This window comes from Salvia hispanica, chromosome 3 (assembly GCF_029641045.1).
Source record: "Salvia hispanica isolate PSC_SH4W2 chromosome 3, Shi_PSC_v1, whole genome shotgun sequence".
In the NCBI taxonomy this organism is placed as follows: domain Eukaryota; kingdom Viridiplantae; phylum Streptophyta; class Magnoliopsida; order Lamiales; family Lamiaceae; genus Salvia; species Salvia hispanica.
In genome coordinates, this window is record NC_142694.1 from 47,911,168 (window position 1) to 47,936,332 (window position 25,165).

Below are 25,165 nucleotides of genomic sequence, written 5' to 3' on the forward strand. Positions count from 1 at the left end.
ATTTATAAATTACAGTACTTAATAATTTGGTCATGATAACATATTTTTGGATTTTTAAGTAAAATATTAGTTTTTGAAATTTGGTTCCACATTTTTTATGGTGTGATTTGATTTTGAAAAATCAAACATAACGATAAACAAATTATTTTTATATTACTAACATTATTATTATTTTGAAATTTGGTTTCACCTCTTTAATCATGTTTTATCATTCTTTTACTTTTATTTTATTATAGCAATTATATTTTCCTCTGATTTTAATAAATATGATCAATATATTTTTTATTATTAATTTAATTACCTTCATTTTATATTAATGGATTAAATTTCCTAAAAAGACCTTGAGTTTCTATTAGTTGTTCTAGCTAATGTTAAATAAGAACCATAACGACTAGAAGAACGTGGGATAGTTGATGATAATTCAGACAAGATTGAAATTGATGAAAAAGAAATTAAAGTTGATCTCGGATTATGAAAATATATTAATAGTTTTGATGTGAATATTTTGTATCGTACATTTAAGAGCCAATTATAAGATAGATATACTTATTTAATTTGTAATGTATTTTTATTAAAAATATATATCTAAATATTATTATATTTATTTTTCGTTCGACCCCACGATTTTTAATTCCTGAATCCGCCATTGCTCTAAAGGGCCTAGTTCTATGTATGACTTCTAGAAATTATTTCTGGATTAGCACAAACCTGAAAATAGAAATATCTACACATTTGATAAAATTTTTAATCAGTTAATAGTGGTCGTCAGATATTATCAAGTGTGTTTTAAAGGTTTTGATCACTAGTTTCATGCATGTGTCCTCCAACTATAAAACAAGTTGGTCATATTGTATGTGTCGACTATTGAGGGACATGTTTCGAATATGGTCAAAAAAATTAAATACAAACTATAATTTTATCGATTAGTTAGAGCATAATTGTAGTGCACTAATTGTGCGAAATTTCAGTATATTATGTTTTGGAAAAACATACTAGATTACTTATTTGTGATTGTTTTCCCTAATATGTGGAAATTGGTGATGAGCAAATTCGTACATACACTTACTTTCTATATATACATTTTCATTTATAAAAAAAAACCTTTTTTTAAATAAATCCCCCACACTATTCATCACCCATTAACCATGAATTAATTAATCAAATCCAAATCCTAAAATAAATAAAAAATGAAAAATTCAGAAGCTCCACTCAAGCGGCGGCCTTAAAAAGCTGCTGAAGCCAACGCCGCCGAAGGTTGCGGAAAGGGGACGACGCACCTCTCCAACCTCGTTCCCACCGAGTTCGTCCTCATATTCCAGTTCCTGTCGCCGATCGTGACGAATGAGGGGAAATGCCGGTCGATCGCGAGCTAGGGCGCCATCGCTACCATGCTGGTGCTCTACATCACCACATGCTTCGTGATGAGCTTCACGGGCAACTTCTCTAATCCATGGTTTTTTTTTTCTCGCAATATATAGATAAAACAATGTCTTCTTTATAATGAATCATGAAAATTATGAAAAGCAGATACAAATTATGAAGTGATTAACACTAATAATTAATTATCTACCCTCTCCATCCTGAAAAGTATGAACATTTAGTTTAACACGAGCTTTAATGCCTAATTGGTAAAGTAAAAGAGAGATAGAGAAAAAGAGAATTAAAGTATTGTTAGAGGATAATGAGTCTCACCTCTTTAGAGAGAAAAGACTTTTTAAAACTAGAATGTTCATATTTTTCAGGGACGGACTAAAAAGAAAATTATTCATACTTTTTAGGGACAGAGGGAGTATTAAAAATCTAAAAATAAAGAAGTGTAAAATTAATAAATCCTAGCCAATTATCTTTACACCTATATAGAGGGAGTATAACATAAAAACTGAATAAACCAGAATGAAATTAAAACTGAGACAAAAAAAAATGAGAAACGATTTAACTCTATAAAAAAATTAATAAAACTTCCATAAAATTTATAGAGTTGACAGAGAAAGTAAGTGAATGGACGAATTTTTACTTCACCCCTCAAAGGTTTACAGGATAGAAAGTAAGTGCATGGACGAATTTTTACTTCACCCCTCAAAGGATTACAGGATTAAAATTGTCCAGAAATTGTGCAAAAACCCTTCAAACGTGCGTAACTACAAGTTTAAGTACCACTAATGATATTTTTTTGTTTAGATACCGCAAAGGTGAGACGATACAAGTCTAAGGCCTAATTAGTCAATTCGCAGATGACACAATTATCTTTAGCCTCGCGAGTAAGGTGATCCCTGAAAATTATCGAAAGCTACTTCGGGTTTTGCTCTAATGACGGGTCTTAGAATCAATTATGAAAAATCTGTGCTGATCCCTTTGGGTTGTGACGAAGAATGGATTGAAGACATCTCGACCTCATTGAGCTGTGGAGTCGCTAAGTTGCCAGTCACATATCTGGGCATCCCATTGGGTGCTGATCCGAGGAAGAGTCAAACCTGGAAACCTATCCTTGATAAAGTGGAGAAGCGACTTGCATTGTGGAAGGCAAACACATTATCTAGAGCTAGCAGGTTGGTTCTTGTTAAGGCGGTCCTCAATAACCTTCCGATGTACTATCTTAGCCTTTTTAATTGCCAAGGAGTGTGGCCAGACGGATTATACAATTGCAGAGGAGGTTCTTTTGGGCAAAGGAGGTTGGATCTAAAGGAGGTTGCTTAATTGCTTGGAGTGTTATTCAGAGGCCAATTGATCAAGGGGGTCTTGGGGTGGGAAATATTCATATCAGGAACGTTGCCTTATTATTCAAGTGGTGGTGGAAATTCGCAGATGGCGAACAACCCCTATGGAAAAAGATTGTGAGCTCCATCCACGACAAGAACAAGAGGAAATGAAGTGCACGATGTAGCAGAGAAAGGAATTCTAGTAGCATATGGAAACAGTTACAAGATTTCTCCATGTTTGACAAGGAAGTGCAAGATGTAGCAAAAAAAGGGATCCAATTAAAAGTTGGCAATGGGGCATCCACTAGGTTCTGGCATGATAACTGGTCCGGGGGGGGGGACATTCTGAAGAAGATCTTTCCTAGGCTCTTTTTTATTTCTACACAACAGAATGACTTCATTGGAGACATGGGGCTATGGGAGAATAATAAATGGGTGTGGAAGTTTATGTGGAGAAGAAGATTGTTTGCCTGGGAGGAAGAATTGGTCGAGAGCCTATACTTAGCCGTGGATCACACTTCCCTCAATGAGAGTTACCCGCTTGAGCGGGATCGTGAGCAACCGGGTTGGTCATGGAAGACTAGCATGGAGGAAAGTTGCCCCCCACGTGCACAACTCCTAGTGTGGTTTATTCTCCAAGGACGGCTCAACACGAAGGAGAGATTATTCAGATTTGGGCTCCCTGAGATTGAAGATAACTTGTGTGTCTTTTGCAAAGAAGAGCCAGAGACTGTTGATCATGTCATTTTCGGATGCAGGTGTTCTAGTAGGCTGTGGTATTTCTGCTGCAACTGCTGGAATTTATCTCTATGTTTTCCCATAGACCCGATCTCGTGCTTCCTCACCTGGATGGACGCTCCTTTCATCAAATTTGATAAAAAGTTGTGGTGCTCCCTCTTCTATGTGACAACATGGTCCTTTTGGTGGCTGAGGAACAAAATTGCTTTCGAGAAGATTGTCCCAAGCTGGGAAACTGAGAAGAGACTCTTGTTGTGGAGACTAGGTTCGTGGCCTAAGGGATGGTGTTCAGAGTTTCCTTTTTTACCCGAACAAATTTATGAGGAGCTGAGCCGGGTTAGAAGATGGACTGACATCAAACATAAGGCTAAGGTTGCAATCAAAGACCACTAATGAGGTTCGTCTTGCCCTCGGTTTGATGTAATGCTTTGTTGGCCTTGCTTGCTTGGTTGCTTGGGGGCTTTTGCTTTGGTGTGAGCTGAGGTGGTGTGAGCTTTGGTCGTTTGTTTGTTTTTGTTTTTGATTTTTGTTGGTGCTTAGTTTTTTTCATTGGTCTTGGTAGGTTTGTTTTTTGTTTAGGTGGTTTTGTTGAACTCTTGCTCACCATCTTTTGGTTTGAGCCTATTTTTATCAAAAAAATTTTTATTAGAAAAACTAAAATGTCAATTCTTCGGTTAGAAAGGATATTGGAAGTACGTACACTTTGCGTCGGCATTAGATTGATCATCCTTCCAGCTTTCACCCAAAATTGCTGGAAATTTGATTTTTAAATTGGAGGCTTTTTGGTTATTTTATGCATTATAGTAGTAATATTCTAAAATAAACCGTATCAGAGAAATGAGAATGGCCAAAATTACAAAGCAAACACACGGACTTGTTTGCATTTCTTCACATAATAGTTACTCAAATGACAAATCTCTACATATACAAATCTTCTCATTTCTCAACTGATAAGAATATATTTATGTATAAATAATTTGTGATTGTTAACTAGGATTTATTCATTTAATATATAAAATTATATTTATGGGTTTGTGTTAAAATGACAATATCTCTTGAAGTGACACCGTACCATCATTCCTAGCCAATTATTTGTACACTTGGACGAAAAATCAGCTGGCATGTGGCAATCATAAAAAAACGCTCAAGGGTAAATTTTCTCGGTCTACAATATCCAATACGCCAGACTGCAATTTTTGTCCGTCTGCAATATCCATTACGCTAGACTGCAATATATAGATTGCAGTGTAGCGTTTATACTATTGCAATGTAGCGTTTGTAATATTGCAGGCTACGTGATGTCATAATGTCACTTTAAGAGGTGTTGTCATTTTAACGCACCCCTTTATTTATGTATAAATAATTTGTGATTGCATAACTAAGAATAATACACAATCATTTAACTTGTGACAAAACTTTAAATATGATTACATATTCATTTTTCTCTTTATATATTTCAAAACTTTTAATTTCATATAACTTTCTCAATTAAAATTATAAATTAATATGGAGTACAACTTAAAATAATTTTATTAGACTTCTAAAAAAGCATATATTATGACCTTCCATGTTTTTGGTTAATTATTGACCATTAGACCATTTAATCATAGGACCAAGATTTAGGCTGCATTTCTGGATTTAAGTGCATACTTATTTTGATCATCTCCCTCTCTCTCTCTATGAAAGAAATATGCATGAAAAAATTGGATTATATAAGTATCTTTAACTTACATTGTATCATATTTCAAGACAATCATATGTGATGAACTATGAATTTGTGCTCAAGTATGATCCAGTGATATGATGGAATTGTTAGAGTTTGTATACTAGAAATCACCTTTCGAATGATTGAATACTGTTAAAACTCTTATTTTATTTTCTTAAGGAATAAACAGATTATTTTTGTCATAATGTTGTTATGTTTTACATTTAATGGATGTTTATTACATGTTTAAATGTATAAGTAACTTAACAAAGTCTAAGTCTTTGTTTTAGTAGACCGGTTGTGGGCGTCGTTCACTTTAAGGTAACACGGTCAGTTCTGAACAAAGAAAAAGAAGAATTTCACAACCTAGATCGGCTTAGACTACCTATCGTGAAAGATTGCAATGTCAGTCCGATTATTTCTAAGCCTTACTGAAATAAAATGACGTTGGTGTGGTATAGCACTGAATTGAATCTAACAACGAGACATGTCTTTATGCTATCTACTTAAAGACGAGGTCTTGTAAATTATTGTTTCTTAATCAATGTACGTTAGCATTGAGCATACGGTATTGATTATGCACTACTTTGACTTACCAAATGGTGCAGGTTTTTCGCAACCCAATAAGCCTGGTATATTTGGTAGTGGTGATTAATATCTAGCGCTGCTAAGATTGCTATTATGTAGAATCATGCGCGAGGTGAGTCTCGTTTGATAACATCCTCAAGAGGAGCTTGAAATAAGGTTTTATTATTCGGAACCTAGCTAGTTGGAGTTTGATTACTCTATGAAGAATAAATAAGAATTCCTTGTTGAGTCCACTCTTGGAATAAATAAGATATTAATTAATTAATTCCATAGCAGACAATAATTAATTAATGGATGTTTCTATCTTAAGCGCGGCAAATAAATATCAAGTAATGGAAACCCAGAGTACTTATAATTTCGGATTTGGATGGGGAGTGCAATATTACTTCTGTAGTGGCTGCTCGTAATATTCCAATTATAAGCTTATATTAAATTGGGTTTAATTTAATTAGTAAAAAGCTAATTGGAGGAGCCCATATCCAAAACCTTCGTAGATCCCTATCTGAGCCCAATATGTGACTTATTATAAATAGGAGAATAAAGGAGACAGAAAAAACACATTATTTTCTTCCAAAATTTCAACCCCCTCTCTACATAGATAAGGGGCGATTTTTCCTCTTCTTCAAGGGATTGGTTTTCCGTCTTCTTTATTTAAGTCCTAGTATACTGGTGAGATTAGCCCACCCTGATATCAGTTTACAATTCGGAAACCAGACAGAAGATCCGTGGTTTTGTACTAAAGATTTTCATGTGCAGAAGACGCTAGCTATCTTCGATTCTTTGGAGAATCATCAAGGTAAAATAGCTAAACCGTAGAAAAGCATGTTTTAGGTTTTGATTAATTTAAAACATGATTTATTTGAGTTATGAGCATGATACATGTGATTATTGCGCGAATAGAATTTGTCTAAATAATCTGCTAAATAGATTAGGATTATTATATAATCGATTTATGTGAGCGCTTGCGCTGCATACCAACCCCATCGGAAATATAATTTATTGTTGTGCCGAAGTATAGTTCAATATTGTGCTGATATAATGCATTGTTGCGCACTTAAGTATGATTGAATTGCTGGCATACCAATTCGGTTTCAAAATAATAACAACAACAAACAACGTAATAATAATAATACTAATAGTAACAACAACAATAATAAATATTGGAGTAAAGGCCAAAACTAATCCTGAACATATGACCATTTTATAATTTTGGTCCTAAACTTTATCTTTTGGATTTTTTGGTCCTGCACATTTCAAATTGGATCACAATTGGTCCTCCGTCAATAATTCCGTTAATTTTATAACCGTCAACGTTTTTAACTCAATTTTGACCAAATTAAACTTTTAATTCTGATTTATAAGTTACTAATTAAACTCTTAATTATTTTAATGATATATCATATAAAATACCAAATAAAATAAAACTCAAATTTCTCAAACAATTTCTCAAAACCTGAGATCTATTACTACTATCAACAACCACACAAATTCGCCCCTTCCTCCGCCTCCGCCGACACTTGCGGCCGTTGCTTATGTAGGATTGCAGCTAAACTCTTATCTGGATGAGCTTGTATAGACAGAGTCTTTGAAACTGAAAGTACCTAAAAGCAACATTCATTTTATTACAAATGGAAACGCTTGTTTTCTAACAGATTTAACAAAAATGAACTAGACAAGTCACCAAATCAGATCTTGATGCCATCAGCAAGTGAGTGGATTTCCTTTTCGGAGGATAAGGACTAAAAATCAGTTAAAAAAGCGCACAGATTTCAAACACTACTTGAAGAGAAAGGGGAGATTGGGACCCCATTTTTGGAAGACCTTATCCCCAAGCACGACAGGGTTCTGCTGAATCAATCCTTCAAACTCACTACATTGGAGCGATCCCGCTTGAAGCCGCCCTCCATCTCCACACCAGAACTCCGAATTTGGCAGTTGGGCACAACAGTTGAGGGGCCCGAGTCGTGGGTCCCCATCCAGAATTCGGCGTCACCGTCGATTTCCGGATCTATTACGAATTTGGGTGGTTGTTGATAGTAGTAATAGATCTCCGGAGGTCCGACGAGAAGAGTGGTAGCCATGACTGAGCTTTTGAGAAATTTGAGTTTTATTTTATTTGGTATTATCATTAAAATAATTAAGGTTTTAATTAGTGATTAAAAATCAAAATTCAAAGTCTAATTTGGTCAAAATTGAGTTAAGAGCACTCCCAATGGGTCGGCGTTAAATCCGGCGAAAAATCGCCGATTATCGTCGGATTATCGCCGGGTGTTGGGGAGAATTCGGCGATAATTCGGCGTTAATTCGCCGACCACTGTGCGCGATAATCCGGTGATAAAAAAGTTTTTTTTTTTTTTTTTTTTTTTTTTTTTTTTTTTTTTAAATTTTTCCCCCCTATAAATACACACCTTCTCTTCATTCTCTCCCCATCCTCATCCCTTTTCTCTCTTCATTCTCTCCTCATCCTCATTCTTTTTTTTTAAATTTTCGTCGTTGTAATTTTTTACTCGTGTTTAATACAACGAACTTTATTACTATTATTTGTCTTGTCTTATAAATTAGCTAGCTTTATTATATACAAAAATAAAACAATTAAATTAGTAATGATGTAAAAATGAAATGTTGAGTTATGGAGAAATAAGGGAGAAACCATTGGAGCAGTTGGCTAAAAACTGCGGATAAATTTTGGTGCTGATGTGGCGCTGATGTGGCAGGAGTTAGGGAGAAATAAGGGAGTTTTTAGCCGGACCATTGGGAGTGCTCTAAATACGTTGATTGTTATAAAATTAGCAGAACTATTGACGGATGACCAATTGTGATCGGATTTGAAATGTGCAGGACCAAAAAATCCAAAAGATAAAGTTTAGGACCAAAATCATAAAATGTCCATATGTTCAGGACCAGTTTTGGCCTTTCCTCTAAATATTGATATTTAACATCACAAGCTTCTGGTTGAAATTTGGCAATTTTCAAGAATTAAAAATTTGGTCACACAAAATATATTCTTGTGGTGAAGTGAATTTCACACGAATTTGGGAAATTTGTAGAATATCCACTGCAAAGCCTAAATTTATGATTTTTTCAACTAAATTTTAAGTTTATAGAAAATATTGCCAAGAGTAAAAGAGAGAGGATGGGATATAGAAATGTAATATATTTTCATTTATTGATTGTGTAACATGCGTATACAAAATATATTTTAAAATTCATATGCACGTCCCCATTCATTTACATTAAGCTAGCTAGTTAACTTCCTAACTACTAACAACTAATGGCATGTTTGGTAGAGGTGATAACTCATGTATCCTCTTGACAGTTAATACATTTAAATGCTTATAGCTCATCCCCATCATGCATCAAGTTGCTACTCTTTGTTGTCGATCATCTTTCTTCCTTCGTACGTACGAAATCTTCCCCCTCGAAATAAACCTTGACCTCAACGTTTGCAATTCGGAAATTTCCTGCACCAAATTGTATAACTACTACTCCTTCAAACTCTTGAATTTGAAGTGGGCCGCTTTCATTAATTAAAACAAGTAAGATGGTACGCTAAAATCTCGACCTACAAAACGAATCAAAGGAAAATGAATACTTTTCTACCGTTCTTCCCAACTCTGCATACCAACTGTCGTTTTCATAATCAATGTTTGATCTAACTATGATTCAATGGATTTTAAACTTCTCCTTTCTAACTATAGCTTCACACTCCACCTCATAATGAGCATTCAAATAAACCATTAAATGCACAAGGATAAAGAAAAGTTAAATATGAAACCTTAACTATAATAGATACTCCATTTATCAATTTTTATAATCGTTTTTTTGCTCTTTCATCATGTAGATATACTTTGATTTTTGTTCATGGTGTTTAAGTTTAACAAATATTGATAAATATTTCTGTAGTTTTGTGTGGGACGACGTGTAATGAATAATTGTATGCATTAATATATAAAAAAAAACTGGAGTACTATTTAAAGATTAATCGATTTCGGAAAACGTTTTTGGTGATCGAAGAATAAAAATTCAGTGGTCTAAACATATTATTATATGGTATGTATTTTTTTTTCCTTTTTTTCTTTTATTAATTATAGTAATTGATTTGTAAAACACTTGAAAATATATTCCAACCAATTTTTACTCCAAATCGAACTAGTAATTTAGTAACCTAATTAAGTGATTTTGGAAGGCGGTTCGAATATTTTGAAAGAGCATCTTTTGTATGGAAACAAAAGCCAAATTCAAAGACCGAGGTCAGTTAAGTAACTTCAACAAATCAAGGCACATTGAATCATACAACTAATATTGTAAATTAAGGTGAACATAAATGTAGGAAGAGGGATTCCATTCCAATATTTTAATCAAACCATTAATTACCGATAAGTGGCATTAATTAAATAAATTTTAATCTGCGTTTCCCAATACCATTGATTCCCCATTTAATTATTGTGACCACGCCCCCAGCTAGTACCAGAAACCCCAAAGTACCCCTGAGTGAAGACAAAAATAGATGTTCTACAAGGGCATTTCCGTCTTTACAGGGTACCAATATTGCAGGTACTAAAAAACAGTGTCCTAAAAAGCAACGTCAAAAAATGGTCACACAAAATCACTCACTCACAAACACACAAATGGTGAGTCAAAGAAATTGGCTTTTGAAGTGGACAGTTAAATTGGGCTTCTGCAGCTCTGTGTAATGTCCCTCCATGTTGAACTGTTCATGTGATTCGAGTATAGAGAGAGAGAGAGATCCCTTCATCTACAAACAAAGGCATGCATGCTCACTTTTTTTTTGTGCCTATCATTTAACTTTACTGTTGGTGGGCTACTTCAGTGGCTCTAATTGATTCTTCTGAATTCACCATTTACACTAATTTTTCTTGATTCTTTGGCAAAACTTAATAGAAATAAAAAATTTCACTGGTGAAAGCTGATATCTACAACTCTACTCTTGTATCGAAGTTGCTAAACAAATGATGCTTTTTACATTATCTTCTGTGAATGTATGAGACAGCATCTTTCTTTGGGTTTTTCTATAGCTTCAATGCTTTGAGATCTCAAGTGGGGTATGGTCTTTTTTTTCTTGGAAATTTTTTTTATCTCTTTATTGGGTATAATATGCAAGTTTATAGTAATGGTGCTTTTGTTTAGTTCCTTAATTATCAGTTCCAAAGTCATGAATGGTAAGATTTTGTTCCCCTATTAGAAAGTTTTAGATTTGTCGAGGGTTAAAAATTGGATCTTTGATGGGTTTAAAACTTCTTGAAAAGATAATGCGTCTTAAAAATTGGATCTTTAAGGTTTGCACTAATTTGACATTGTGGAGTGAGATCTTGAGATCCGCAAATGTTTGATTCTTTGCTTTAAGTTTGTTAGTAGCTTTTGTGGTTTTCCACTTCAAAAAAAATGGAGGGGTTCAGAATTCGATTTTAGTTGTATTTGATTCGCTTCTTATTTGAAATGTTGTTTTCGGAGATCTCATCTCTGATTATTTTTTAGTAAAAGAAATGGGATAGCTTTGGAGGAGACGAGCTGCTGATAGCAGTTAAGCCATGCTTCTCTCTGTTGCCTGTTTTGTCTTACCTTGTCAGAAAAGATAAAAACTGTATGGTTGGGGAAGTGAATTATTTTGTGATAATTCTACATTCCCAGATGCATTATTGACATTTTGTGGCAGAATTCTTGATTTATGATTGTTGGTATTTTCCATTTGTTGTTCAATCCAAGTTTGTGAATGTGGCTTTGCAGGATTAGGATCTATGAATGAGTGACTATGGAATTAGACTTCGACAAATATTGTGTTGTGGATGGGAGTCCTACTACCGTGCTTCCAGCTCCACGACGTCGTTCTAGGAAATCGAGTAGTAAGCTCAAGTGTGGGAATGAGCTGCTCAGCCTCAATGAAGAGTTCACTGAGATTGGGTTTAACCGTTACCGTAGTGCATCGTGTAGAGATGCCCCAAAAATCCCTCGGGAAGGTCGACATCAACTGCTGAAGCGAGGCTCAGTTTATCAGAGCTCCAAAGAAGTGGGATTGCTGAGGAGAAATGATGATGTTGTTCCAAGGAAAAAGATTGAGTTTTCAAGAGGGAGTTCATCTGCATTCTCTGTTGGAATAATTGATTCCTTATGTAGTTTGGATGAAGAAAGTCCCTTAGTAGAACGGGGCATGCCCCTCTCCGAACAAAGTACTAGTAGCTCCTCTTGTAAGAACCGGCTAGAGTTGCACTCTCGGAGCTCAGTACATCGGTCTTTAGATCCTATTCATGAAAGAATACCCTTAAAGAAGTCTTCGTCCTCGTGTAAAAGCAAGAAGCAATCTGAATTTGAAGTTGATAAAACGGATGATGATAAGAGTTGTCAAGGGAGGGATAAGGCAGTTGGCAATCTGCACAAGTCATTATCTGCGAAATTGGCTTTGCCTCATTCGCCTGCTAATTCAGATACTGATGGCTCAAAAGCCAGCAGTCCGAGGGGCCGGCTTCATCCTGTCCTAAAAATGTTTGATCATTTTGATAAATCCAAATCTCATAGAAGTCCTTTGCATTGTGCCAAGGAAACTAGGTCTGAGGCAGTTATCAAGAGGGACATTGGTGTGAATCCCAACGAAACGTTGAATGATTTATCAGACAAGGCGCACAGTGTTGGAGTTGGAAAAAGCCCTCAGCTTCAAAAGAAAGGTGTTCAAAACTCACTTCCCCCGTCCACTCCCGCACACCTTCGAGGCCTTCTCAAGATGGAATGGAAGCAAGGGATGCTGTTCTTCGAGTTCTCAGTGAATTCACCAGAAGATGTCTACGTTGCAAAGATGTGCAAGGTGGATAACCCTCTATCTTGGGCCTACACGTTCCACTCGCTTCATCACAGAAGGAGGAGTAGTTCTAATGCTTGGGGATTGAGAGAAAACAGCAAAGAATCATCTATGGTCGGGCAAATGCTAGTATCATGCTATACATGTACGGAACTGAAAGGTGCTGGAGCTTATAACGATTCTATGGTCACAGAGTTTGTGTTGCACGACGTTTCCCATTTGAGAAAGAGTGTTTCCTCCCAAGATAGCTCTTGCTGCTCGCCCGACCTCACTAAACCACCCATAGTTTCTGATGAGGTATCATCCTGGTGTGATGGCGAGAAGCATGAAACACCGGCCAAGACAAGGAAATCCAAGAATTCACGCGACAGTGGTCACTGTGAATCTTCTCAACCCGTGGCAGCAACTGAACTGCATCCAGGGCTAGAAATCGCAGCGATCATTATGCAAGTTCCATTTGAGAAGAGAGAGAGTCTCAAATTCAAGAGTGGGGATAGGCAGATGGACAAGCCACTCTTGAACTTGCTAGATCTTTGTCAGCTTGAGCAGGAGCATGACAAGGCCTCAACCAACACTTCAAATCCCGGGAAGCTGCACGTTGTGATCCCAGCAGGAAATCACAGCTTGCCAAGTACTCCAAGCCGTGGCCCTACGCCATTGCTTGATAGATGGAAGCTAGGTGGAGGGTGTGATTGTGGTGGATGGGACATGGCATGCCCCCTCAACGTATGTGGGGACCCTAATCTTCAGATTTCCGAGGGCCAGCCCCTCTTTGACACTCACCATTCACCACAACTTTTTATTCAGGTAACCTTAATTTATGAAAATTCTGTCGTTGAAACGTTGGTTTTTGAAGAAAGAGTTGTTTCTTAGCAATGGTTGTGATGCTTTGGTTATGCCTAAATGTGTGCAGGGAAGGAAAGATAAAGAACCGGCTTTCACAATGAGGGCGATCGAGGATGGGAAATACGTTGTTGATTTCCATGCACAGTTGTCCTCTCTGCAAGCATTCTCCATCTGTGTTGCTCTTCTGCATGCTGCAGAAGCCTCCACCGGTGCTGGACGGGAGAGGAGTGAGCAAATGCTGCAGAGTGACTCTCTGAGGGTATTCGCGGAAGAGGAGATGAAACATCTCATCGACACAATATCAGAGGAGGAGAAGTTCAAGTCTGGCAAGATGGAAGATGCCTTGCCATCCTTCGTGCTGAATCCACCGTTCTCTCCAATTTCTCGTGTATAGGCTCGTGCAACAGCCACGAGACGAATAAACGTGGAGAAGTTCACCTCAATGGATCTGTGGTTGCATTGAAGATGGGAAAAATACATCTCCTGGTTAAAATTAGAGTCCTTTTATAGATAAAATTTTCCAAAAAATATACAATACTGTTTATATTGGTAGAGAATAGAGAGGGAGCAAAGTAGGAGTTAAATTTTGAGTCATTTGTATTCTTTGGTTAAATTATAATGTTGTAGTTTAGTGGTGAAGGGAAGTTTTTTTCAAGAAGGTTAAGTAGGAGAGAAATTTTTTATGTTGCCCACCTTACCTCATTTGTATGTACCTATGCAATAAATGAAACACCCCTCTTAGTTTCTCATCTTTCTTTCTTTTTTTGTCATTCCATAGCTCTTTCTTAGATAATGTATTAGAAAATAGTTTGTTCAACGTTTTTAATCCCTTCTTTTTATAGCTCATTATCTCTTACAATCAAAGTGCTATTGTCTCATATATATAATATATATATATATAGGGAGGGAGATGATCAAAATAAGCATGTGTTTAAATCCAAAAATGCAGCCTAAATCTTGGCCCTAGGATTAGATGATCTAATGGTCAATAATTAACCAAAAATACGGAAGGTCATAATTAAGCAGTTTTAGGTCATATTATAAGATTTGGGTTTATGTCATGTTAAGATCATTTTAGGTCATGTTTTGTTAGCATGACCTAAAACTAAACTAACTATGACCTAAAAATGTCCTACGTATGACCGCGTTCTGCGTTTCTGTATTTAAATCTGGTCTTCATAGATCAAAACCCGGGAGATTTACTAATATGCTAACTAATTTTAAAGTGCTAACGTACATCCAATCACGTGCTGCCACGTGGCACGAAAAATGCAATATTATATACAGAAAAATGCAATATGAATTTCGACAGATTGCATTTTCGATATTGACTGTTTAATTTGCATTTTATATCTGTACGGATTGCATTTATATATGTGAAAATGCAAAACTTAACAATATAAAATGCAATTTTGTGAAAATGCAAAACTTAACAATTAAAAATGCAATTTTCCTATAACTAAAATGCAATATGTGGAAATGCATGAACAACTTCACAAATGTGTATTGCATTTTTCTATATACAATATTGCATTTTTCGTGCCACATGGCAGCACGTGGTTGGATGTATGTTAGCACTCTAATTAAGGATGCGCCCTAGTGCTCCCCTATATATATATATATATATGATTGTGTTAAAATGACAACATCTCTTAAATTAACACCATACCACCATTCCTAGCCAATCATTTGTACATGTGGACGAATAATAAGCTGCCATGTGGAAATCATAAAAATTGTTCAAGGATAAATTTTCACGGACTGCAATATCCAATACACTAGACTGCAATTTTTCCCGACTGCAATATCCAACACACTAGACTGCAATTTTTCCCGACTGCAATATCCAATACGCTAGACTGCAATTTATAGATTGCAGTGTAGCGTTTATACTATTGCAGTCTAGCATAGGGGTGGGTAGGTAAGGTATACCTTACCGAAAATACGGTATGCGAAAAAGTCATACCTTTACCTTACCAAAGTTTTCGGTATACCGAACTTCGGTATACCTTATATTCGGTATGACAAATTTCATACCGATACCGTACCTCATTTTCGGTATACCGTACCGAAGTTCGGTATACCTTATTTTTGCGGTATACCTGACTTTCAACATCAATTAAAATAGAAAATTAGAGTTTTTAAAATATTATTTATAATTTATAATTTTAAAAATAAATTAAATATAATTTATTCATAATTATATTTATATTTCACAATAGATTTATAATTTAAAAATATATAAAATATATTTTATATACAATTGTGTTTATATTATTGTGGTATATACCTTAATTTACGGTATATACCGTAAACTAAGGTATATACCGAATTTCGATATGCAGCGGTATACCGCGGTATTTGAAAATTCATATCGTTACCTTACCGCAATCTTTCGGTAAGGTATCATACCATACCGAAAGTCACGGTATACCAAAAAAACGGTATTTTCGATATTTTTTCGGTACGATAAGACCGGTTTTTCGGTATTTCGGTATTTTTCCCCAGCCCTAGTCTAGCATACATAATATTGCAGTCTAGCGTGGTGTCACAGTGTCATTTTAAGAGTGTTGTCATTTTAACGCATCCCTATATATATATATATATAGGTGTGTGATCAAATACTAACTAATTTATAGTAATAACTAATATCAATTTAGTGTGTTAAAAATATCAACACAAAGACATAAATTTATCAATATTCTTGTGTTGATAAACTTATGTCTTTGTATTGATATTTAAAATTTTTATGTTGTATTGATATAATTATGTCTTTGTGTTGATAATTTTAACACATAGAATTGAAAGTTATTAGTTATTACCGTAAATTAGTTAGCACACTAACGCAACCCTATATATATATATATATATGGGAGTGATCAATTGCTAACTCATCCCTTAGTTGCTAACTACAACTAATTTAAGACCATAAGATTTTAAAAATCTTGTGGTCTACAATTTGCCATGTGTAATTTCGTTTTTCATTTTTTAATATTAAAAAGATAATAGCAAGTATCAAATTTAGGGTTTAGAAATATAATATCAATACAGTGTATGAAATACATCAACACGAAGACATAATAATGTCAACACAATTTCATATTAACATTTTACAAGCATAATATTGACAAATTATGTAAGGTGTATTGACATAAATCTGTACGTAAAAAATACGAAAATTCAAAAAAAAAAAAAAAATTAAATTAAATTTTGACGTCGGAACATATGCATGTAGTATATCGTTGGAATCCTTATAAAATTATCTTTAATTTGATATATGTTATATGAATTTAAAATTTTGAGATTTCTTTTAAAAGTTAGTTATAACTAACTTGACATTAATACCCCTATTGATATTTATTAGAATTAATCCTATAGCCTTATTGACGTTTTTGTTGATCGTATTGACATTTCGTGGTTGATGATCTAGGCCTTTAATTTGAATATCTAATGGCTATTATTGAGTTATAGTTAGCAATTAAGCATTGAGTTAGCAATATAACACTCCCCTATATATATATATATATATATATATATATATATATAGGGAGATGATCAAAACAAGTATGTGTTTAAATCCAGAAATGCAGCCCAAATCTTGGCCCTAGGATTAGATGATCTAATGGTCAATAATTAATCCAAAATACGGAAGGTCATAATAAAGTAGTTTTAGGCCATATTATAATATTTGGGTTTATGTCATATTAAGATCATTTTAGGTCATGCTTTGTTAGCATGACCTAAAAATAAACTAACTATGACCTACAAATGCCCTACGTATGATATGGTTCTGCGTTTCTGTATTTAAATCAGGTCTTCATAGATCAAAACCATATATATATATATATATATATAGGGGAGCACTAGGGTGCCCCCTTATTTAGAGTCACAACGTACATCCAATCTAGTGCTGCTATGTGGCACAAAACATGCAATATTTTATACACAAAAATGCAATCTAGTTGTATATGCATTTTCGCAGATTGCATTTTTGTTGTATGTAAATTGCATTTTATAGTGTTGAGTTTTGCATTTTCACATAAATTGCATTTTTTATTGTTAAGTTTTGCATTTTCACATATAAAAATGCAATCCGTCTATATATAAAATGCAATTTAAACAGTCAATATCTAAAATGCAAAACTTAACAATAAAAAATGCAATCTGCATATAACAAAAATGCAATCTGCCGAAATTCATTTATAGCTTCTACAAATGCGTATTGCATTTTTCTGTATACAATATTGCATTTTTCGTGCCATGTAGCAGCACGTGGTTGGATGTACGTTGTAACTTTAAAATTAGTTGTTATACTAGTACACCCCTATATATATATATATATAGAAGTGATCAAGGTTTAACTAATTTTAAAGATATAACTAGAGAATAGATCTCAGCCACATATTATCTTAATCCAATGATTAATAAAAGTGCACATTATTAATTAATAAAAATTGCATAGGGGTGTTTTTGGAAATAAACTTTGTTCCCATATTTTCACATACACATTCCATTCACGCATTATCTCTCTCTCTTTCTATTTTCATTTTCTCTCCCTCTCTGTGCCTATCTCTGGTCGTCACCGTGATGCGTCGGAGGCAATTTGGCGGAGCAATTTGTTGCTAGAGAAAGAGCTCTGGAGCAGCCTGGAGGGAGAGGAGAGGAGAGGGTGGATGAGGAGTTGCAGATGACATGGCAGCACGTACGGTTGGTGGAGGAGTGGCTCTGCAGCGAGCTTGAGGAGCTGAAGGCGGAGGCTGTCGATCACGCCATGGAATCTAGGGCTTAGATCACGCTTCTTATGGAGAAGCTTTCTGCTTCTAACAAACTTCTTCAATCTCTCTCGCTCAAACTCAATAATCTATCTCTATCTTTGTAGTTCTATGCGTGTGATGTAGTTAGAGAATGAACATATTTATATTTTGTAGTTTCGTTTGGATTTGAAATCATTTGGATTTTTAGGATTTTCCGTGGGATGGATTGTTGTAACGGAGATGCAGATCTATGTGGTGTTGTTGATAGAAGATTGAGCACTTTAAAACATAATCAGATCATTTTGAACTCATTTTTAATGTAGTGAGCTATATTTTGTCAAATACATGTTCATATGTGAACAAAATATACTTCAAGCCAATACAATTCATTATACACAAAATATACTTCACTATAAAACCAATATAGTTCACCATCAACAATTAATTAGTTCATTTTGTGAACTATAATTAACAGTGCACTATAAGTAAGGATCACAAACACTTCACTCTAACCATGGAATACTTCACTCTAAGCATGTTTTTACTTCACTGAGATGAAAAAACATATCACTATAAGCATGCATCACAAACACTTCACTCTAACCATGAAATACTTCACTCTAGGCATATTTTTACTTCACTGGGGTGAAAAAACAGAGCACTATAAGCATGCATCACAAACACTTAATTCTAACCATGGAATACTTCACTCTAAGCATGTTTTTACTTCAGAGATGAAAAAACAGAGCACTATAAGCATGCATCACAAACACTTCACTCTAACCATGGAATACATCACTCTAAACATGTTTTTACTTCACTATATGCATTATATACATCACTATACGTTCATTATAATTCACCGAAATGAAAACAACATTTACTTCACTATAAACGTTATATGCATCACTATATGCTCAATATACTTCACTAAAATGAAAAAACAGTACACTATAAGGAATGTTGAATATACTTCATTATACGCACAATATACATCACTATATGCTCATTATACTTAACTGAAGTGAAAATTAGTACACTATAAATAATACTCTTCACTGAAATATCAAACATCATATTTACTTCACTATAAACAATATTTACTTTACTGTAAGTGAGTTTTGTTTCGTTGAAAACTTCTTGGTTCACCATACTTATTTCGTTGCGTACCTATTTTTTAGTTCAGTATAAGTTTGAATCAGTTCACTGATAACATGTTTTTAGTTCATTGTGTGCTTATGTTAGTTCACTGTGAGCGAATTGATTCACTTCTTTAGTTGCTTAATTCATATCAACAATTAATTAGTTTATTTGTGAACTATATTTTGTTAAATATCATTTGTGAACAAAAGAGCTATTAAAAATCAACTGGATCTATATATCTAAGAAACTACATAAATAAAAATTTTGAATAAAATATTAATGTAAGTTATGAAACTATTGAATGTAAATGAACCGAATAGGTATTACAGTAAACTGAATCATGTTATGAACTATATCAGTTTCTACAATTGTTTCATTCTCCATACATGCATAAGCTTCTCCTACTCTTTATTTTTCTCTTCGTCTTTCGTCTTTCGTCTTTCTTTACGTATATCAGCAGCTTCCGAAAGATTCACTGGTTATCCTATCATATAAAGAAAGTAAAAAATGATTAATAACAACATTCAAACACAATATAATTGAACATAACAACATTCAAACACAAAAAGATCACTATTAACATGCATCACAAACACTTCACTCTAACTAAAGAATACTTCACTCTAAGCACATTTTACTTCACTAAGATGAAAAAACAGTGCACTATAAGTATGGATCACAAACACTTCACTATAACCATGGAATACATCACTTTAAGCACATTTTACTTCAATGAGTTGAAAAAACAGATCACTAATAACATGCATCAGAAACGCTTCACTCTAACCATGAAATACTTCACTCTAAGCACATTTTACTTCACTGAGATGAAAAATAGATCACTAATAACATGTGTCACAAACACTTCACTCAACCATGAAATACTACACTGTAAGCACATTTTACTTCACTGAGATGAAAAAAAAGTGCACTATAAGCATGGATCACAAACACTTCACATTAACCATGAAATACTTCACTATAAGCACATTTTTACTTCACTGGGGTGAAAACAGATCACTAATAACATGCATCACAAACACTTCACTCTAACCATGAAATACTTTACTCTAATCACATTTTACTTCACTGAGATGAAAAAACTGTGCATTATAAGCATGGATCACAAACACTTCAATCTAACCAAAGAATACTTCACTCTAAGCACATTTTACTTCACTAAGATGAAAAAACAGTGCATTATAACCATGGATCACAAACACTTCACTCTAACCATGGAATACTTCACTCTAACCATGTTTTACTTCACTAAAATGGAAAAATAAATCACTACAAGCATAGATGACAGACACTTCACTCTAACACTGGAATACTTCACTCTAACCATGTTTCACTTCACTGAAATGGAAAAACAAAGCACTATAAGCATAGATGACAAACACTTCACTCTAACCATGTTTTACTTCACTGAAATGGAAAAATAAAGCACTACAAGCATAGATGACAGACACTTCACTCTAACACTGAAATACTCCACTCTAACAATGTTTTACTTCACTGAAATGGAAAAACAAAGCACTACAAGCATAGATGACGGACACTTCACTCTAACACTGGAATACTTCACTCTAACAATGTTTTACTTCACTGAAATGGAAAAACAAAGCACTACAAGCATAGATGACAGACACTTCACTCTAACACTGGAATACTTCACTCTAACCATGTTTTACTTCACTGAAATGGAAAAATAAAGCACTGCAAGCATAGATGACAGACACTTCGCTCTAACACTGGAATACTTCACTAAATGAAAAACAGAGCAGGTAGTTGTTACTCACGATCGGAGTCTACGGTGGTTGTTTTTATTTTCCGTCGATCAAAACCTACAAAAAAAAAATAGAAGTAGTTAACTGTAGTAATTAACTGTAAGCAGAGGTTCTTATGTTCAATTTGGATTCCATAGTAAACTATTGCAGATCTCACTTATTTAAAACCGTCGATGTTTGAATTTGCATAATTCTCAAAACTAACTTTTATTCTAAAACTAAATCTAATTCAGAATGAGAAATCTAAATCAGAAACTAGTAGAACAACTTACATTTTGAAAAATCTTTCTGATTTGAATTCATTGCTCGACGATGGATGGAGGCGATGGCGATTGCAGCGACGGGAAGACGGCGACCATGGATGGAGGCGACGGCGATTGCAGCGACGGGAAGACGGCGACGAAATTTCGAGAATAGGTGAAGAAGGAGAAGATGGGAAGCGGAGTGATTGCGGGATAGATTGAATTCCGTAATGAGAAATTATTTCAATTGTTAACCCTAATTTTATTTGTGAAATGTCCATTATACCCCCGCCTTGTATAGTGAAGTAAATTTGTGATAGAGTAAACTGATTTCTCCTTCAAATTCGAAAATCAAATGTGTTAAAACTAGCCCTTTGATTTTATTGATCTTGTGGCTGTGATTTATTCTCTAGTTATGTACTTAATGGGCACTTGCCCTATATCACTACTCTATATATATATATATATATATATATATATATATAGGGGTACGATCATATCATAACTCATATTTATGTGATAACCTAATAACCCTATCATTTTATGGGTCAAAAGTATCTTTTTTACTAAAAATGATATTTATACACGATAAAATGATATTTTTTCAGCATGCATAAAATGATACTTTTATTCCATAAAATGATATTCTGTTCCATAAAATGATATTTTCCGTCCATAAAATGAGGGTTATTAGGTTATCACCATAAATATGGGTTATGATATGATCACATCCCTATATATATATATATATATATATAGGGTCTTGTTAGGTTGAGATTATTTAGCTAAATTGAGAAATGAGATGCAATATGGGCCACTAATCCACAAGCTAAACAAAATGTCAACAAATACAACATTATGTCAACAAGGGGGTAAAATTGTAATTTCATAAATAGAAAAAGCATGAAACATCCAAACTGATTTCAAACTCTAAAATCTCTCGTCAAAAATCTCTCTCGCTGATCTTCATCCACTTCGAATCCTTTAAAATCTGCAACAACTCGGTGATTTTCAAAATTCAAACCAAAAACATTGAAAATCTCGCTGATCTAAATGACGAACGAAGAGGAAAATCGGAAAGAATCGATTGAAAAATCGATTGAAGCTGAGGAACAACAGTCAAAATCGGCGACGCATGAAGCTACTTCTTCAGGTTAAGAAATTGATTCATATTTTAAGTATATTGCTTTGATTTTGGTGTTTTAATAAACATCTCGATTTCGTTTTTTATGAATTCGATACTTGCTGAATTTTTTTGTTGATTTGCGATTGTAGAATCAGAAAAAATGCCAACGAAAATTGCTGCTGTAAAAAAAGGAAGAGAAGAATCTTCATCTTCCAGTTAAGGATTTGTTTAAATTTTTAAGATTATTGACATTTTATATACTAGCTATTGACATTGCTATAATAATATACTGTTCACAGTAATGAAAGTAGTGTATGCTTGTTTGAATAGGTATTGACATAATAATATTGACATATTGTATGCTTGTTATAGTGGTTGTAGAAAACTTACAAATGTATGGCTGTAGTAGTATGTCAACAACTATTGACATAGGGTATGCTTGTTTCAATGGCTGTTAGGATGGCTGTTAGTAGTATGTCAACAACTATTGACATAGGGTATGCTTGTTTCAATGGCTGTTAGGATGGCTGTTAGTAGTATGTCAACAACTATTGACATAGGGTATGCTTGTTTCAATGGCTGTTAGTAGTATGTCAACAACTATTGACATATTCTAAGCTTGTTTAAATAATAGTTGACATAGTCATATTTATATAAACAGAGTATAATTGCCATAAACTTTATAAGATAATCAACAGGTTATGTCAACTTTAATTGTTGACATAATAGTAATAATATAATTGTTCTAACTATATATGGAAAATACCTTTTAATGATAGAGCATACTTAATGCCTGAAATTCTGTTAATTGTGATTGGTATATCTAATGAAATAATTTTAGTAATATACACACACTTGATGTCAACAGAGTACACTTGTTATTGTCATGATACTTTGTATAATTGATATAGATTTATTATGTTTGATTTTAAAACAGAAAACAGAAGAACATCCTGTCCAAGCGAAAAAAGAGTACCTCAGTATCTCAGAAAGAGTTAATTATTGTTAAGAAAAAGCAAAAGAAAAGTGTAGAAGATGGAAAACAGATTGTTATTGCTGAAAATCTATCTCAAAGGCTTCTAGTGAAAAAGAAGCCAATGTATTTTGTTGATGCAATAAGCAGACTGAATGAGGAACAGATTAATTCTGTGAAGGAGTTGGGTTTCGAGAGTGTCCTACATTTCAAGATTAATTACATTCCTAGCAGATTAGCATTAGTATTATTAAAAAATTTTGAAGAGAATAAGTGCAAGATAAATCTTAACAATGGTAAACAAATTCATATCACTGAAGAGGATGTGGAGCTTGTATATGGGTTCCCAAGAGGTGACATTACTTATTCTAGAGATAAGTGTAAAAGTAATGCAGCTTTCATGAGGAAGATAGCAAAGAAATGTGGTACGAAAAAAGAAAGTGTGAACCATAACGATGTTTTAAAAGTTATGTTGAATGATCTTCAAGGAGGAAGGCAGTTTAAGACAATGTTTTTGTTATTGCTAGAATCAACATTGATTGAGCAATCAACATGTGGAATGGTAAAATCTAAGATCGGAGAGATAATTGATGATCTGGATAACGTGAGAAATGTAAATTGGTGTTCGTATGTAATATCTGTTCTCAAATTTGCAAAACAAAATTGGTCAATCACAGAGAAGAATGCATTTGCTGGACCTCTTCCCTTCCTTATGGTATGTTTTACATTTTGCATTGTTGATTATTAACATAATTACATTATGTTGTGTGTGTTGTTGATATAGCTCGTACTATAATTAACATAAGTTGTATTAGTTATTTTAAGTGGCTTTTGTATTTAGTTGACACGACACAATAGTAATTGACATGCATTTTTTAACATATGCAGCTCTGCTACTTAGACAGAGTTATACAAGACAAGCGTCCTGTTCCTCGGACATTTCCATTAATGAAAGGATGGAATAGTGAGCATCTTCAGGCTAGAGAAGATAGAGAGATTAGTGCAGGAGTTTTTGGTTTAGGAAATGTAAAGAAGAGATACATTCGAAATGAAGAGCAGCAGCAAGAGAATGAAGAACAAAGAGTTGATGTAGATGACAGTGGAGTGGGGTCTTCTTCTCAGAACATACTCCCATCAGATATGGTGAAAAATGTTTTAAAATACATCAATCAGATAAATGATGGAAGGACCAATCTTATTAGAGTCCTCAAAGAAGCTTCTTCACAGATCAAGAATAATGATTTATTTGGATTTGTTTGTGACATTGCTAGAAGCGCAATTGGAAGCCAGAAATCTCCGGTTGTATCTGAGAGAGACACTTTTCTGCATTTGTCCCAGTCATTTCATATAGACGACAATGTTGTTGTTGATAACTGGAAAGCGATATTTGACTCAATACGGAATGCTGAAAAAGAAAACGAAACACTTGAAGATTTGAATGAATTTCCAACTTTCAGATTGGGAGATTTCTTCGATAAAGTAAGCACATAATCAACCTATATTTAAATTAATACATAATTTTATAGATACATTGTTGAAATAATTTTTGAACAGGCTGTAGAAGAAAGAAATAGAGAAAATTTACCTACATCACCAGTTGATAATCCTGAAGAGGTCAGACAAACTGTTGAAGGAGATGAACAAAGCAAGGAGAACATGATGTGTGATGGTGATAATGAATCAAACTCTCCTATCTTGGCAGCCGTATTAGGATCTCCACACACAGCATACCCATCTCTCCAACAACAAGAAGCCA

General features: G+C 34.2%; 2 protein-coding genes and 1 long non-coding RNA gene across 7 annotated transcripts; 2 read left to right on the plus strand and 1 right to left on the minus strand.

Moving 5' to 3' along the window:
* Window positions 1–3,104: 3,104 nt before the first annotated feature.
* On the plus strand, window positions 3,105–3,827 carry LOC148930992 (uncharacterized). Its single transcript, XM_089066679.1, has one exon. The coding sequence runs from the start codon at window positions 3,105–3,107 to the stop codon at window positions 3,825–3,827; it is 723 nt and encodes a 240-aa protein (XP_088922805.1).
* A 3,342-nt stretch (window positions 3,828–7,169) lies between these two features.
* Window positions 7,170–7,814, minus strand: LOC125217013 (uncharacterized). Its single transcript, XR_007175547.2, has 2 exons — window positions 7,409–7,814; window positions 7,170–7,328 (listed from the first exon to the last, which is right to left on the minus strand). It is a non-coding gene; the product is annotated as an uncharacterized LOC125217013 (long non-coding RNA).
* A 2,528-nt stretch (window positions 7,815–10,342) lies between these two features.
* On the plus strand, window positions 10,343–14,130 carry LOC125211123 (uncharacterized). Of its 5 annotated transcripts, XM_089066554.1 has the most exons (4): window positions 10,513–10,790; window positions 11,224–11,268; window positions 11,473–13,342; window positions 13,449–14,130. In XM_089066554.1, exons 3-4 carry the CDS (start codon window positions 11,498–11,500, stop codon window positions 13,773–13,775), a joined length of 2,172 nt encoding a protein of 723 aa, XP_088922680.1. In that variant the 5' UTR covers window positions 10,513–10,790; window positions 11,224–11,268; window positions 11,473–11,497; the 3' UTR covers window positions 13,776–14,130. The 5 variants fall into 5 exon arrangements, with proteins under 5 accessions (XP_047966777.1, XP_088922680.1, XP_047966780.1 ...); XM_048110820.2 differs by lacking the exons at window positions 10,513–10,790; window positions 11,224–11,268 and adding an exon at window positions 10,343–10,495; XM_048110823.2 differs by lacking the exon at window positions 11,224–11,268.
* Window positions 14,131–25,165: the final 11,035 nt, after the last annotated feature.

Coding starts and splice junctions, on each gene's coding strand:
- LOC148930992 (XM_089066679.1), top strand. CDS start 3,105: ATGGGGCTATGGGAGAATAATAAATGGGTGTGGAAGTTTATGTGGAGA.
- LOC125211123 (XM_048110820.2), top strand. CDS start 11,498: ATGGAATTAGACTTCGACAAATATTGTGTTGTGGATGGGAGTCCTACT. Junction 13,343..13,448: donor CACCACAACTTTTTATTCAG/GTAACCTTAATT, acceptor AAATGTGTGCAG/GGAAGGAAAGATAAAGAACC.